Source organism: Tiliqua scincoides, chromosome 5 (assembly GCF_035046505.1).
Source record: "Tiliqua scincoides isolate rTilSci1 chromosome 5, rTilSci1.hap2, whole genome shotgun sequence".
Taxonomy (NCBI): domain Eukaryota; kingdom Metazoa; phylum Chordata; class Lepidosauria; order Squamata; family Scincidae; genus Tiliqua; species Tiliqua scincoides.
The window spans coordinates 4290567-4305646 of record NC_089825.1 but is presented as its reverse complement, the minus strand read 5'-3'; the positions used below and the strand labels follow the sequence as shown (position 1 = coordinate 4305646).

The window sequence follows — 15080 nt, the reverse complement described above, 5'->3', positions numbered from 1 at the left end:
GCTGTTTGGCCCTTGGTATGAAATGAGTTTGACACCCCTGAACTAGACTTTTGAGTTGGAGGCAGAGGGGATGCTGGCATGAATGGGACATGGCAGGCCAGCCTAATGGTGCAGCATTTGAGTAGGAGCAAGGATCATGGGGGGTGCCCTCTTGCAGCATTTTTCAGGCTTTCTCCCACTTTGCACGGTCCACCTATTGGAAGTACTGCTGGAAGTAACTGGCAGTGACATCATCCCGTTACTTCTAGGTTGGGAAGCAAGACACAGCATGACAGTCCCTGGGAGAAGCCCAGAGGAGGTGGGAAGGTTTTTTAAGCTTGCAAAAATGGTGGCCTGGAGCTCTGCCTGCTGAGCAGAGCCTGCTGCTGTTTGTCATGTCGCATCGCAGTCTCGCTGCAGGGCAGTTTGAGTCCAGGGGTACCAGTGGGCACCACCTTCCATGCTACCAGTGGTGCACGTGCCCCCAGTTGAGGCATGCTGCTCTAGTGGGTTAACTCTGAAGAGATTCAGCAAGCAGTCCATGGAAGAGCAGCGCAGTGCCAAGTACCACAGGCACTCACGGTTTGTGAATCAGAGGGGGGGAAGCCCAGTCACAGGGTCCCTCAGCCTGGGTGTCAGCAGTCCCTGAGCTGGCTGAGCCTGACCAGTCCACCAGGGAGTGCAGGCAGTCGTTCTGGGCAGAAACAGATGGCCAAGTGACTTACTAAAAAAGGAAGATCCTCAAGGGGGCTAAAAACTAAAAAGGGACACGCTTGAGGGTGAACACACAGGACAGGCACAAGATGCAATGACCCACCTCAAGGCTGGCATTCCTTCCAGCAGGGCCTGACTTGGGTGCTGTGCCACTACCCACCTCTGGGCGGAGGCAGAGGGGTGCCGAGCAGCCTAAAGGAAACCTTGGGCAGTGCTGGGCCGGAATGTGGGGGCTCTGGCCAGACAGTACCCATCACGGGGTGCAGGAGCTTGGGGTTTGTCCCCAGTCTAAGCTGAGCAGAGGGGAAGCACCCAGAGCCCCTCTGGGCCACCTCTTTGTTCTACACCCTTCTCTTTTTGGCTGGGTCTTCTGCATTCACCAGGCCCACTTCCCAGTCACAACAGCTGGCTTACTGGCTGGCTTCTAGGCTGGGCACTGCTGGGCTTAGCTGAAGCTCAACTGGTTCTTGGAGGCTGGCCACCCGCTGTTTGGTTCTCAAGCTAGCTACAAGCCATGAGTTTTCTCTTACTCGCATCCTGACCTTGTGGAAGCTGGCTTCATTTGGGGCTAGCAATAGGAATCTGCACTCCCCCCCCCTCCCGGCAGGACACCCCTTGCCTGTCCAGCCCTTTCCCTGCAGGACATTTGGAAGCATGTCCTTCTACTACCATGTAATCAGAAGCATGTCTTTGTAGAAGGCTCTTCCTGTGAGTCGTGGAAGGCTGGCTGGGTGCAAAGGGGCAGCATCAAGCCCAGATCTTGGCTGGGCACCATCCTCCTTCCCTGTGTTGCTTTTAGGCAGTCATGCCTGCAGTGGTGACCATCTCTTGGCATACCCAGGCAGCGAATGATGTGATTGTTGTTTGATCACGTGATTGAGTACGTGCACTGTTGAATTAGTGATTAAACGGTACATAGTGTGGGCAGGTCACCCCCGTGATGTGATTAAGGCAACTGATGCCCAGTGTGCTGGTGGGGTGTGACATGCACACTTCTGGGGTGCATGCCCTGCAGCTGTGCAAAAAAGTGGTCAAATGCAAGCGACTGTAGCGCAGCCGCATCCTGAATGAGCCCCTGAGATCCCATCCCACCCTCTGGGCAGCAAATCTGCCCTTGTCCCTGTGGCAGCCTGTCATGGGTTTGAAGAGCACAGTCATGTCCTCACCCCCCACTAGGCATAGGGCGTTCCCTCTGCCTTGCCTGTCCCTTCAGCACTGGGTCACCCAGCAACCAAACAGTGCTCCACACAAGGGGACTTTTGTGGCACCTGCAGTCACACGGACTACAGAGCTAGGCTGGCCCTGTGGAATCCCATATCTGCAATCCTCGCAGGGCACCTGCGCACAGCGGCTGGGCTCTTGTGGTGCCCGCTAGCCCAGGGCTAAAGCCACTTCACACTGGTCCCCAGAGAACAGGTGGCAATGTCAGGCTGCATGGCAATTCCTTTGCCCACCACCCGGCACCAGTGGGTTTGCCCTTGGGAGAGCTGTCATTCAGATGGCTTCTCCAGGGCACAGGGCCTCTGCACACAGCCAGAGGGCCGGGCCGTTCTGCTGAGAGGAGCAATGTAGATGCTAAACAGATTTGATGCTAAGAGCCAGACAGAAGATCGGGTAGGAGGGTCTTGTTTACACCATGCACAAAGACAGAGTGGTGCAACAGGTGGAGTGCAAGATGCAAATGGGCAAAGTGGGTGCGAACTCCTCTCCCCACCAGTCACTGCCTCTCAGCCTATCCTGCCTCACAGGACTGTTGTGCATGTGCAAGACCAGGTGGCTGTGCAAGAGTGCTCAGGTCTTTTGTGGAATCATTATGCTTATTCTCCACAATTCTCCAAGAAGTTCAAGGTGCTGTACATGGTTCTTTCTTTTCTGCCCTGACAACAACCCTGCAAGGTAGGTTAGGCTGAGAAGGCATGACTCTGGACAGCTGAATGTGCAGCTCTTTGGTCCACCTGACTGAACCAGACAGCTCCAAGGACCTGTCCATCTTTCCTCTCCTGGGGCAGAAGTTGTTCAACTGGCTTTGGGATCCTGTTGCTGAGCTCTTTAGCATCAAACTGTTCCAGATGCTAAATTGCTCAGCAACAGGATCCCAAAGCCAGTTGCGGTGGGGACAGGTCCCTGCGTTTTCCTGTGACCCCTGCTTCCTTCTCATGGTTTGGGGGAAAGCAGCTTCTCTGCTCACAATTCCCTCCTCTCAATCCCCGTGAGAGACGAAGACACTGCAGAAGACCACTGAAGTCTTTCTAACTAGTCTCATTTTGAGAAATCCACCCTTTGGTTTTTGTGCCAGATTTGCTTGGCACTTCCCCCTGACATGCATGGTGAAATGGATTGCAGCAACATCACTGCTCCCTAGAGGTTCTGTAACATTTATGTCCCTAACCAGGTCCTGAGTATCACACAACGTAAGCTAGAGGACAGGGTCACATGTCCTCTAGCTGCTCTAAGGTGCAGTAATTTAGCGTATCAAGAAATCCGGTCTCTCTTTCATGACTGGAGCAAAAGTTAATCCCGCCAATATCAGGACAATTGAAGTCTCCTATGATAGCAGCCCTGCCTCTCTTTGATGGCCCCTGATATGTCTCCTCACCACCAGGTTCCTTCAGGTGCTCCCTCTGTTACATCACTCCTTGGGCCTGGTAACTTCACCCACAGTGATTCTATGGTGGAGTCGGACCAGCCTTCAATCTCTGCTGGATTCTACCCCTTCTTTGACATAGATGGCCACCCCACCTCCAACACGCCGCTCCCCATCTCTCCTGTTGAACGCCTGGGACTGCAGCATCCCACTGGGTCTCTGCGTTCCACTGGGTTTCTGTTATGCCCACAGTATCCATGTTTTGCCAAGTTCCCCACCTTAGCACAGAGACTTCAGCATTTGCATAGAAGTGCCTACATACAGGTCCCCCGAGAAGGGCTGTTTGTTTGCACTATTATCCCTGAGGCTCCACATCACGAGAGCTTGCTGGAGTGCCTCCACCCAGGTTGCTGGTGGCTGGCATTCCACTGCATCAGTGATCCACCTGTGCTCCCTCCCATCCCTTCAACCTCCTCTGCCCAGTCCTGAGTTCGGCAACTCCAAATCCCTGGGAGAGGGAGGTGATGCTGCCACAGAACCTTTGCACTGGCCAATGGGAAGGCGGTGGAGAAAGAACATTGGCTAGCAGTTGGAGAAGGAACTTCAGGGACTTGTTTTTAAAAAGGGCAGTTGAAAGATCTGTTGGAGAAGGAGGGGAGGAAACAAAGCTGGAGAGGGGAAGGCAGGGCTGTCGCCATGATCTCCAGGCAGGTGGCAGCAGGTGCAAGGATGATGGGAAGAGGTGGCTGTGAGGGAGCCTTGAGTGCTGCTGCCAAGGCGCTTGGTAGCCGCCTAGGACTGTCTACTAGTCAAAACTTTAAAGCGCAGCAGCCGCCGCAACAAAGGAACTTGTCTCTGCACGAATATCTGAGTAGGAGGCTCCTGCAGGAGGCTGGCGTCTCTGTTCCGAAGGCTGCGGTGGCAAGGACACCGGAAGAGGCGTACAAAGTGGCCAAAGACTTGGGCATGAACGACCTGGTCGTCAAGGCACAAGTGCTCACTGGTGGCCGTGGAAAAGGGACATTTGAGGGGGGACTGAAAGGAGGCGTGAGAGTAGTTTTTTCCCCAGAGGAAGTGAGAGAGATCTCTTCTCGAATGATCGGGAAGAAGCTGTTCACCAAGCAGACTGGAGAAAAGGGCCGGATCTGCCATCAGGTGCTGGTCTGCGAGCGCCGCTATCCAAGGAGAGAATATTACTTTGCCATCATGATGGAAAGGTCCTTCCAGGGCCCTGTCCTGATTGGCAGCTCTCAAGGTGGGGTTGACATTGAGGAGGTAGTTGCGGAGAATCCCACAGCCATTTTCAAAGAGCCCATTGATATCGTGGAGGGTGTCAAGAAGAAGCAGGCCCTGGCACTGGCCCAGAAAATGGGCTTCCCCGCTTCGCTGGTGCACGAGGCGGCCGACAATATGGTCAAGTTGTACAATCTCTTTATTAAATACGATGCAACCATGGTGGAGATTAATCCCATGGTTGAGGATTCGACCGGAAGGGTGATGTGCATGGATGCCAAGATCAGTTTTGACGGCAACTCCGCTTTCCGCCAGCAGAGCATCTTTGACCTGCGGGACTGGAGCCAGGAGGATGAACGAGACCAGGAGGCAGCGAGTGCGGAGCTCAACTACATCGGCCTGGAGGGAAACATCGGCTGCCTGGTGAATGGCGCTGGGCTGGCCATGGCCACCATGGACATCATCAAAGTGCATGGCGGCACCCCGGCCAACTTCCTGAATGTTGGAGGTGGAGCGACAGTGGAACAGGTGACGGCGGCCTTCAAGCTGATCACAGCGGACGAAAAGGTCCATGCTATTCTGGTCAACATTTTTGGAGGGCTGATGAGATGCGATGTGATTGCGCAGGGTATCATCATGGCAGCCAAAGACTTGGAACTGAAGATCCCAATTGTGGTCCGACTGCAAGGCACTCGGGTCAAGGATGCCAAAGCTGTCATCAGTGAGAGTGAGCTGGAAATTCTTGCCTGCGATGATTTGGATGCCGCAGCTAGGATGGCCGTGAAGCTCTCTGACATCATGGTCTTGGCAAAACAAGCTCAGGTGGAAGTGAAGTTTAAGTTGCCGGCCTGATAGCCACATCTGAGCTCACAACCCTCGGGTCCCCAGCCTGCTCTTGGACTCCCTCCCTCCGTTTTTCTGTCTGTGGGCCTTGTTTGACTGTGCTGGCTCCAGAGGTTGTTGCTCCTCATCCTTCGGGCCGATGCCCCCTCCGCCTCGCAGGCGCAGACATCGTTGCACTAGATGTGCTCAGTCACTGTCTGAAAGAGCCTGGTGTTGAAAATCTTCTTCCAAATAAACGTCTGATGTTGGCAGCAGGACTTTTGTGGCTTTCTCAGCAATGATCAGGCGTGGGAGCAGGCAAAAGGCTGTGTCCATCCAGAGTGGCTTTCAGGGACTGTTGGAGCCACAGGGTGAGAAATGTTTAGTAAAGGGAAGATTATATCCTGCAGTGGGGTGAATGAACCACTATTTCCCCCCCCCCCCGTCTGAACAGTGTGTTTCTGCAAATGAGCTGTGCCGCTAAATAAACACGTCGTTAGTGTGTTGCTTCGTGATAGGTCCCCAGGAAGCTGCCACCGTGTCAGGCCACAAGTTCCAGGAGGAGCCGCCATCAGACTTGGGGCAATCCCAGTGCCAGGTCCAGGTTGCTTAAAGCCCTGGGGCAAGGCCCAACACCGCCATTGCCCCACCCTCCTGGCTCTTGGCTGCCTGTGCTACCACTGGCATCAGTCCCTGGGTGTTTGGGGGACTGGCTGCAGGTTGGGTGCTTGAAGGGCTGGGATTCCAAGAGGGCCTGCTGTGCTATTCCTGTGCAAAGCTCCAATGTATGCAAGCTTAGAATGTGTGTTTGTGCTTTGCATGGGAAGGGCACAGAGTGACCCGCAGAGCACATGGCCTCCCAACTCTCTGCTTCCAACATGCTTATCTGCCTTTTTTGGCCATATCTGAAATGAGCCCTGTCCATGAGCACTTGTGCCACGCTGAACACCTTCATCTTTGGGCTGCTGCAGGATGCCTGGTGTTTGCCACAAGGGGCTGACCTGCTGCCTGCACTGCGAACTGATTCCCCTCCTGTGCCTTCGTCACTGTTTTCCTTTGAGGGCGCAGCTTGAGAAAACCACTCCCTGGCTCCTTGAAGAAGCTTTGATCAGGGGTATGACTCTCCACCGCCCCGCCCCCCTCAGGTTGACCAATGCAGCAGCCCCTCTTCTCAGCAGCCTTGCAACCTGCAAGGTCTTGGAGAATGACTGCAAGAATGGCGGGGGGGGGGGGGGAGCACAATTATGCAGCAATGGATTCTGCTGCCATCTTACTGAAGGTGGGTGGACCAGAACAGGAGCCTTTCCTGGGAAGGGCTGAGGGAGCCCAGAATTGGAGAAAGGCAGGACAGCAGGGACTAGAACATGAGGGAAGAGTTTGATGTGGGAGGAAAGACACGCCCAGCTCCTTGGCCCTCCCACTCCCTTCTGCCATGCAGGGCAGGACTGCAGGTGAGCTCTCCCCAAAGCTGGAGAAGAGACTCAACCTCCCAAACAAGCCCTTTCAAGCCACGAGGACATCAACTGAGGGTGCCTGGAAATGCTCATCCCTGCTGGCTAGAAAGGACAGCTCATGTTACCTTGTGGGAGTCAAGCCCTTCTTGACCTGAGCTTGTGTTGTGACTGTTTGCGGTGAGGCAGACCAGGGTTTCCCTTTGCACGTAGTACTGTTCCGAGCACAGATGTGAGTGGCTGCCTCCTGATCTCCCCTCCCCTCAGCAACCTTCTTGCTTCCTTGGCTGCCATGGAGGCCCTGCTACTTCCAGCACAGTCAGGCCAGACAGAGGGGTGGCAGGGGCCTTCCAGGCAGCAGGACCAAGGCTTGTCCATCCTCCTACGAAGCATCACCAGATCTACTCAGACTTGAAAAGCACCCAATTGGCCAATTCTGGAACCTGTTCATGGTGGGCTATAAACCTGCAGAAGGTTCACATTATTTAAGCACAAGAGAAAACCCACCTCAGTTGTCCCCATAAAAGGGGTTTGGGGGACTTAGGAAAATTTTTCTGCGAATATTGTTCACAAATCTCCCTCTGGGTGAGTCTTCATTTTGTGTGGGTGTGGTTTTGAGGTAGTTGTTTTGAGGCTTTGGATGGTAGTTTATTTTCATGACCTGTGGTCTTCTCAATCACATTAATTGTGTGCTACTTTGAGCAACATAAGTCAGCAAAATAAAAGGGCAGGTTGATACTACATGTAACTCAATCTGTAACAGGGAACTTTATTTTGCAATAAACTCTAGTTGCATGCTGTACATTTCAAGGTGCTCTAAAATCCAAACTTGGCAACAGCTACAAGAAAACTAAAACTAACTTGGCAATTTTTCTACTGTTGAATAAACTGATATTGTTCAGTTCCTTCTCCAAAGATACCTCATTTTTCACCTTGGGCTAACAAAAGGGGGGGCATCTGAACTATGAAAAGGTATTTAGATGAGAGCCCCACAGGCTCCCGGGGTGCCTCAAACTCTCCCACCAGAGTCAAGAGAAGTGGAGCTGCCCCACTTTGTCTGTGCCCCCGCACTCTCCTCACGCGCGTGCAACATAAATGAAGCAGTGCTTCTCAATGGCGCTGATGTCGTGCTCCAGCTGCTTCATCTGGGTCTCCAGTTTCTCTCTGTGAAGCCTCCTTGGAATTGTGCCTGTCACAACTGAAAGGCCTTGGAATTCCTGGTTGATCTCTTCCCAGTTCCTCTTGAGACCCTAAACAAGCAGGAGGAAAAACAAACATCCATTTGGCCCATAAAAAGCATGCAGGAGGGAGACACAATCCCTTCCTCGCCCAGCAGTGCTCATAGGAATGGAAAGCATTTATGGGACCCTGAGAGCACCCTTGGGATGGGCTGTATAGAAGACGGGGTGACAGCAGCCAGCAAGGCAAAGGTGGAGGCTCCTTCAGCTGCCGGGATGCTCCACAAAAGGGTTGGGCCAGTGGAGGAGCATCTGCTATGCAGACTGAAGAGTCTTCCACGTTTGAAGACTCTTATGGAGTGGAGAGAGGGCAGTTCTTTTCCCTCTCACAAAGCACTAGAACCAGAGTACAGCCACCAAAATGGAGTGGTGGGAAAGTTAGAACAGACAAAAGAAAATATTTCTTTAATCATCTGTAGAACTTCTTGCCACAGGATGTGGTGATGGCACCTGGCCTGGATGCCTTGAAAAGGGCATGGACAGACTGATGGAGGAAAAGTCCATCAAAGGTTACAAGCCATGATGACTGTGTGCATCTTCCAGTACTAGAAGGAGCCTGTTTCTGAATGCCAGGTGGAAGGGAGTGGCACCAGGATACAGGTATCTTGTTGCCTTCAGTGCTTCTGGAAACACCTGGTCAGAGTTGCAGTGAAGCTGGACTGGATGGGCCTCTGGCCTGATCCAGTGAGGTTCTTCTGCTCTTCTTATGTCTAGCCCCAAGCGAGTGTTGCCAGCAGAGTGGTCTGATCTTGGGAGCAGGGCTGGGAGAGGCTTTGGAGTGCTGCTGTTAGTCAAGCTCATCCTGGGCTAGGCAGGTCCCTGGGCTGGCTCAGCAGAACCAGTGTCATATGTGTCCCTCTCATCATGGCGCAGACATGCAAGCACCAAGTTCTGCATACTGGAGACCAAACTGGTCATGCTCAGCCCTGGTGTGGGAATCCGAGAGAGTCATCTGTGTGTGTGTCCATTCCCCTATTGCACTGCTGGTGCCAACATTCTCAGGCTTGCGAACAGAGGGAAGGACAGCCCCTGAGGCTCTGCCAGTGCAGGTAGCCAGCCTGTGTACCTCCAGGAGGGTCTCCCTCTCTTCCCTGGAGATCCGCTGGGGGCGTTTCTGTTGCAGAACCTCCTTGAGACAGGTGTCCGCCTCTTCCTGTGCTCTCTGGGCTTCCTCGTTGAGCTTCACCAGGTATCTGGGCATAGTTCCAAAGTCCTGTGGGGAAACCACAGCACAGCTGCCCTTTGCAGGCCAAGTGTGCCAGCACTGGAACAGCAGCCCCCCCCATCGGGTCCTGGATCCATTGTCCCAATGAAAAGACCCCCTGGAATGGTGAGTGAATCCCCCCAGAACCCAATGATCCCCAAGAACATTTTTGGTGGCAAAACAGCACTGGAGGCCCGCCTGCCTATCAGGACCAAACCATGGCTCTTTCTGGGGGAAGAGAGGGGCCTCTTCAGCAGCACCCCCAGCAGTGTGTGACAGTCCTTCACTGGTTTGTCAGAAGTAACTGGTTTCAACTGAACAAATGCTAGTTGGGGAGTGAATGTGTGTGGAGGAGCTTGCTCATTTTTGATACTGGTGTATCCCTGTAAGAATTGAGAATCCCTGAGAATTGAGAAAGGAGCCTCACGCAACAGGCCTAAGAAACCGTTTGCTGGGCGGGGGCAGGGGTGGCCCCCCAAAAGCAGGCTCTCAAGGGGGCACCAAATTCCGCCGCCCTGCTGTGTCACATGAATGCCAACCCCCTGCCTGCCAGCCCCACCACCCTTGTCTTCCTCCAGCAGGGCTCCTGATGATGGTGGTTGGGTTCTGGAAGTAGGATCCTTCCATGCCCTGTCACTTGGAAGACGGAAGAGGAGTAGGGGTGGGAATGAGACCCTCCTGGTTTGCTCTCCAAGGGGGGGGGAGTAGGGGCAGAGACACACAGGGGATCGGTTGGGGTCAGCAGTGGCCAGGGACCTGCAGGGGAGTCTGCCCAGATGAAGCCCTCCCTCAGGTTGCACTGAACTGGGGCGAACTCACACCCTGAGGACAGCAAAGCCTTCTCAACTTTTTCCTTAATGGTGAGCCCTCAGTACCTGCAAAGGGATTAATAAGCCAGCCAACTGAGAACCTGAATGATTATATATCCAGGACCAAATCCTTGCCCACTGATTTCAAAAAGACTTTAATTGTGCTTTTACTCTTTTTTCTAGAACATCTATATCCTTCTGTGACGAACAAGGTGGAATCCCTGGCTCAGGCCTGACTCCATCTTGTAGGCTGCCATCTTTTTAGAGCAGCTGGAGAAACAGGGCTTGTTAGTGGACTGGGAAAGAGGGTCCTTATAATGAGTCTCACTTTGGCCAACAGGCTGGACTTCAAGGTCTCACTAACTGGGAATGGGAGTTGGCTGTGCATCTCCAGTTGGGAGGTGACCCACAGTAGCCGCAGGCGACGAGATCCTTTTCCAGAAGCTTTGGCTGGGCTAAACTTATGGCTGTCTCAGAACTACCAGTTTAAGGTATAAAAAACCCTGTTGTTGGAAGGTGGAGGAACAGCCCTTTGCCCCTCCATTATGGACATCTGTTCGTGTCAGTTGTGAGATAACAGGTAGAAGAGCTGCCCTACACTTTTGCTCAGGAGTTGGAAAGATCCAGGTGAGCGTTAGAAACAAGTCAGCTTAGGAGCTTAGCTTTATGGTTTTAGCGTTGTGTGTGTCATGCATTTATTCTTTGAAATGCCTTTCAATGTGATATGTAACCTTAAATCAACTCTTTAAATAAACCACTATATTCTTACAGGCTAGTGTCTGTGTGAGTACAAAGGAATTGGATCCATCTACATCTGGCCTAAGCCACTCAGTCTATACTGTGAACTGGTGCCTTGAGGCCAAAGTCCCTGGAGTTTGGGGGAGCCCAGAGCTTGCAAGCGTTGGGGAGTTGGTCCACAGGGCTTCAGCTTTCCCTTGGCAGGAGGACTGGCTGCTGGAAGGGGTGATGACACCTACAAGAAGGCAATTCCCCAGGTGTCTCATACGCCCACCTGTTTGGTGCACTTTGCCAGTCAGGTGAAGGTGCACAAGAACTTGTAGTCAACGCAAGGCTGTGGCCCTTAAGGTAGTAGGATACACCAGAACAAATAGGTCATGTGCATTTCTGACTCACTGGGGGTGCTGGGCCAGTGAGCCAGGAGTATGTAGGATGGGACTGGTAGGTGTAGAAGACCGGGACACCTTCCCCTCCCGCCAACTGCAACCCACAGAAGCTCACAATGAGGACTAGAAGCACAACCAATGCAGCAGAACCAACAAACCCTATAGATTCACACTGAGTGGTCAATAATAGCAGCATATTTCAGCTGCAGCCCTCACTCTGCCATGCAATGAGACATACCTTCTTCTGGAGGTATTTTTTGACCAACCCTGAGTTTTCAAGGAGAAATTTATCTCCCTGTCGCACATCAACACAGGCACGAAGAGGCTTCTTGGGCACGGCCATGATGGCCTCTGCAGCGTTGGTGGCAATGAAGTTCTTCTTGCTCTGAACACCCATGACAGGGTGCTCTGTCCTCGGTGGCACCGACGGTTTTCCCGGCTTCTTCGTGACACGATGCCTCTTGCCTGTGCATTTTTTTAAAAGAAACCACAACATTTCAACACTGTTTTCACAAAGTCTCATATTTTAGGAAGAAGACACAAACAGAAGTGCAGCCACCCCTTGCCAACCCGCCACCTCTCTTCTGACACCTCATGCCTACTTTGCTTCTCCTGGCTGCTCCCTGAACTTTGAAGCCACAAAAGCTAGAGCCAGTTTCAAGGCTCCTCCCACCCCCACCTGAGAACCTTCAAAGGAAGAGGAAGGAGTCACAAGTGATGTTTCTGCGAGGGTTCTGCACATCTCAACTCACTGCCCAAAAGTGCTCCAGTGCTAGACAGCATCTTTGCTTTGAGACACTGAGCATCAAAACTGGCTCTGACCTTATGGTGGGATAGCCAGACCAGACTGCATTGCAGTGTTTGAAGGCGACAGGGAGGGCTTTAGGTCCACCTGGGGAGATGTCAGATGGTGTCCCACCTCACCCTACCTTACTTCGAGCAGTGCTCTTCAAATCCTAAATGGCCCCAGATGGTCAAGGTGTCTCAAGCAGTCATGGACCTGCCTCCCAGCTGAGACCCTTTAAAAGGGCTGCACACCTGGACAACAACTCGATGATCAACAGACATCAACACAGATTTGTCAAAAATAAATCTTTCCAGACAAATCTCATCTCCATTTTTGTTCCTGAGACTAGACAGTGGAGATCATAAGAACATCAGAAGAGCCCCCCTGGATCAGGACAAAGGCCCACCTAGTTCAGCTTCCTGCATCTCACAGCAGCCCACCAAATGCCCCAGGGAGCACACCAGATTACAAGAGACCTGCAAGGCATTCTGGGAATTGTAGTTAAGAACATAAGAACAGCCCCCCTGGATCAGGACAAAGGCCCACCTAGTCCAGCTTCCTGGATCTCACAGCGGCCCACCAAATGCCCCAGGGAGCACAGCAGACAACAAGAGACCTGCAAGGCTTCCTGGGAATTGTAGTTAAGAACATAAGAACAGCCCCCCTGGATCAGGACAAAGGCCCACCTAGTTCAGCTTCCTGGATCTCACAGTGGCCCACCAAATGCCTCCGGGAGCACTTGAGACACTGCATCCCCTTGCCACTCCCTTGCACCTGGCAGTCAAGATAGCCTACTTTTAGAACCTGGAGGCTGCATATAGTCACCACAGTGTGTTCCTTGTGATGGGCTTTTCCTCCATCACCTGTCCAATCTCCTCTGGAAGGCACCTAGGCCAGACAACGTCGCTACATCCTGTAGAAAGCAGTTCCACAGATCACTTACTTGCTGGGTAAAGAAATATTTCCCTTTGTTCTTACTCAATTTTAGTGGCTGCCCCCCCCCACCCGGTTCTGGTGTTGTGTGAGAGGAAAAAGAACTTCACTCTGTAACGCAACCCCGTGACTTTCTCAGTTACTCTCTGATTAAGTGACCAGAGAAAAATGGTCAGTCTTCTAAAAATATATCCAAAACCAGGGACTTCATTAAGAGCAAGAGGTGGGCCAGGTGCTGTCACTGAGCAACACAAGTGTGGAATCTGTAGACTCCGAATAGAGGGAGAAGCAACGCATTGAAATGAATGCAGTGCAAAGTTCTGGACGGGTGTGCTGAAGAAGTGCGGGCTCCAGAAAGAGAAGGGGCCTTTCTCTTGCCTTCTGCTCCAATTCTCAGGCCATACGTGGCACCGCATTTGACCTGGCCGGTGCTTTGTACGTGTTCTCTTGGATGAAGAGCTACCTGCCGGCTTTGAACTGGAGGGTGAGAGACCCACGGCCAGTGCTTCTGCCCCCTCTCCCTCTTGCCTGGGTCGGGTTCGGCAAGGGCAGGCTGGTTCCCGCAGCCGCCAAGAAGGCTGTTTGGAAATGCCTTCAGGACAGTCCTGCCAAGCGCCTGGCGCGGCACCCCTGCTCAGGGAGCCAGTGGGGCAGGCTGTGGGGCAAGCCTGCTCTGTCCTGCCCCGTGACAGCAGGGACCAGCTGCTGAGTTGTAGGCCTGGGCACGGGGCTGAGGCAGCAGAAATCCGGGGGAAGGCTGCTGGAGGCAGGGCTGGAGGGGCGCCTGCGGAGCCCCCAACGGCCCAGCAAGCTTCTGCCCCCCTTGCGGGAGAAAGGCCGGCTTGCTTCCGACCCAGAACTGCCTTCGGGATCCCGGCGGCGGCGGGGCGCCCTTCGCTGGCCTCGCAGCCCGCCCCGTCCCGCCCTGCCTCCGGCGCGGCTCGCAGACCTACGTGGGGGCGGCGGCGGCGGCTCCCGGGCGCGCCTGCGGAGAAAGTGTCCCGGCGACGGCAGGCGGAGTCGGGGCAGCCCCATCGTCCTGCACGGCTCCCGCGGCCGCTCCCGCAGCTCGCGCGTCACCGAGGCCCGGAACTGCGAGACGTACCTGCGGGCAGAGCGCGGTCAGTGCGGGCCCCCCGACGCCCCGCCCGCGCTGCTCTTCCGAGACCCGCGCGAGGCTCCCACTCGGAACCGGACCCTTGAACAGGATCACGAACAGGAGCGGGAGCCGCTCCGAGGTGAGCTGCGCACCCCCTCTGCGGGTCCAAGGTGGGGGTGAGCACAGACGGGCCAAGCTCAGGGGGTCACCCCGGAGCTCCCTCCTCCCGCCCCCGCCGCTCGCGCCCAGGACTGCAGCGGTACCTGGGAGGCGCGGCGGGGCCCTTCTCGGGCAGGGGCAGCAGGCGGTACACGCACTCCTCCGGCCCTCCGCCGCTCATCCTCCGCAGCGCCCCGAGCCCACCCCGCAGGCAGGCCGCTTCCGAGCAGGACGAGCTCCCGCGGCCCTCCGCGGAGCCGTCGAGGGGCCGCCGCGGCGCTGCGAAGGGAGTCCGGGCCGCCACGGCAGTTGGGTTCCGCCCGAGGAGGGGCCTCCCGCACGCGCCCGCCGCCCTCCGCGCGCGTGCTGCTGAGGCCGCTCGCGCGGAGACCGCATGGGCCGGCGGGCGGTCCTCGAGGCCCCGCCTGGTCTCCGAGCCGGGCAGGGGCAGAGCTTCCCACCGGAGGCCTTCGGGGCGCTCGGCTCGGGGTGTCGGCGAGAAGCCGCAGGCTGCCGCCCCCCTGGAAGCAGCGCAGCGCCGTCATCGGGGCCCCGACCTCTTCTCGGACCCGCTTTCGCACGAAGGTGCGAGGTGCCCTCGGAAGGGAAGGGAAGGCGGAAAACAGCTCCTTCAGCGCTGGTACCAAACAGGCCTGGCCAGGATTCTAGCGGTGGAAGGGGGGGCGACTCTTTTTTCAAGGGGGGGGGCAATGATGGCAGGTATCTCTACTGCTGGGCAAAATGAAAGGCTAAGTCTGGAGAAACATCAAACACTCGAAACTCCCCCAAACTTCATGAAGAGAAAATAAGGTGGGTTTTTTTTTTTTTTGAAAGATGCATTCATTAGCTGTAAATAGTATTGTATTGGCAACCTTCAGTCTCGAAAGACTATGGTATCGCGCTCTGAAAGGTGGTTCTGGCACAGCGTCTAGTGTGGCTGAAAA

The 15080-nt window shown here is 54.6% G+C and overlaps 2 protein-coding genes across 2 annotated transcripts; one reads left to right on the top strand and one right to left on the bottom strand.

Annotated features, from left to right (window-relative positions):
• The first annotated feature begins 4006 nt into the window (after nucleotides 1–4006).
• On the top strand, nucleotides 4007–5432 carry LOC136651782 (succinate--CoA ligase [ADP-forming] subunit beta, mitochondrial-like). Its single transcript, XM_066628462.1, has one exon. The coding sequence runs from the start codon at nucleotides 4007–4009 to the stop codon at nucleotides 5360–5362; it is 1356 nt and encodes a 451-aa protein (XP_066484559.1). The 3' UTR covers nucleotides 5363–5432.
• Nucleotides 5433–7859: 2427 nt separating this feature from the next.
• Nucleotides 7860–14681, bottom strand: LOC136651253 (enkurin-like). The gene is made up of 6 exons (XM_066627481.1): nucleotides 14241–14681; nucleotides 14076–14134; nucleotides 13828–13983; nucleotides 11397–11616; nucleotides 9088–9234; nucleotides 7860–8033 (listed from the first exon to the last, which is right to left on the bottom strand). Exons 1-6 carry the CDS (start codon nucleotides 14679–14681, stop codon nucleotides 7860–7862), a joined length of 1197 nt encoding a protein of 398 aa, XP_066483578.1.
• Nucleotides 14682–15080: the final 399 nt, after the last annotated feature.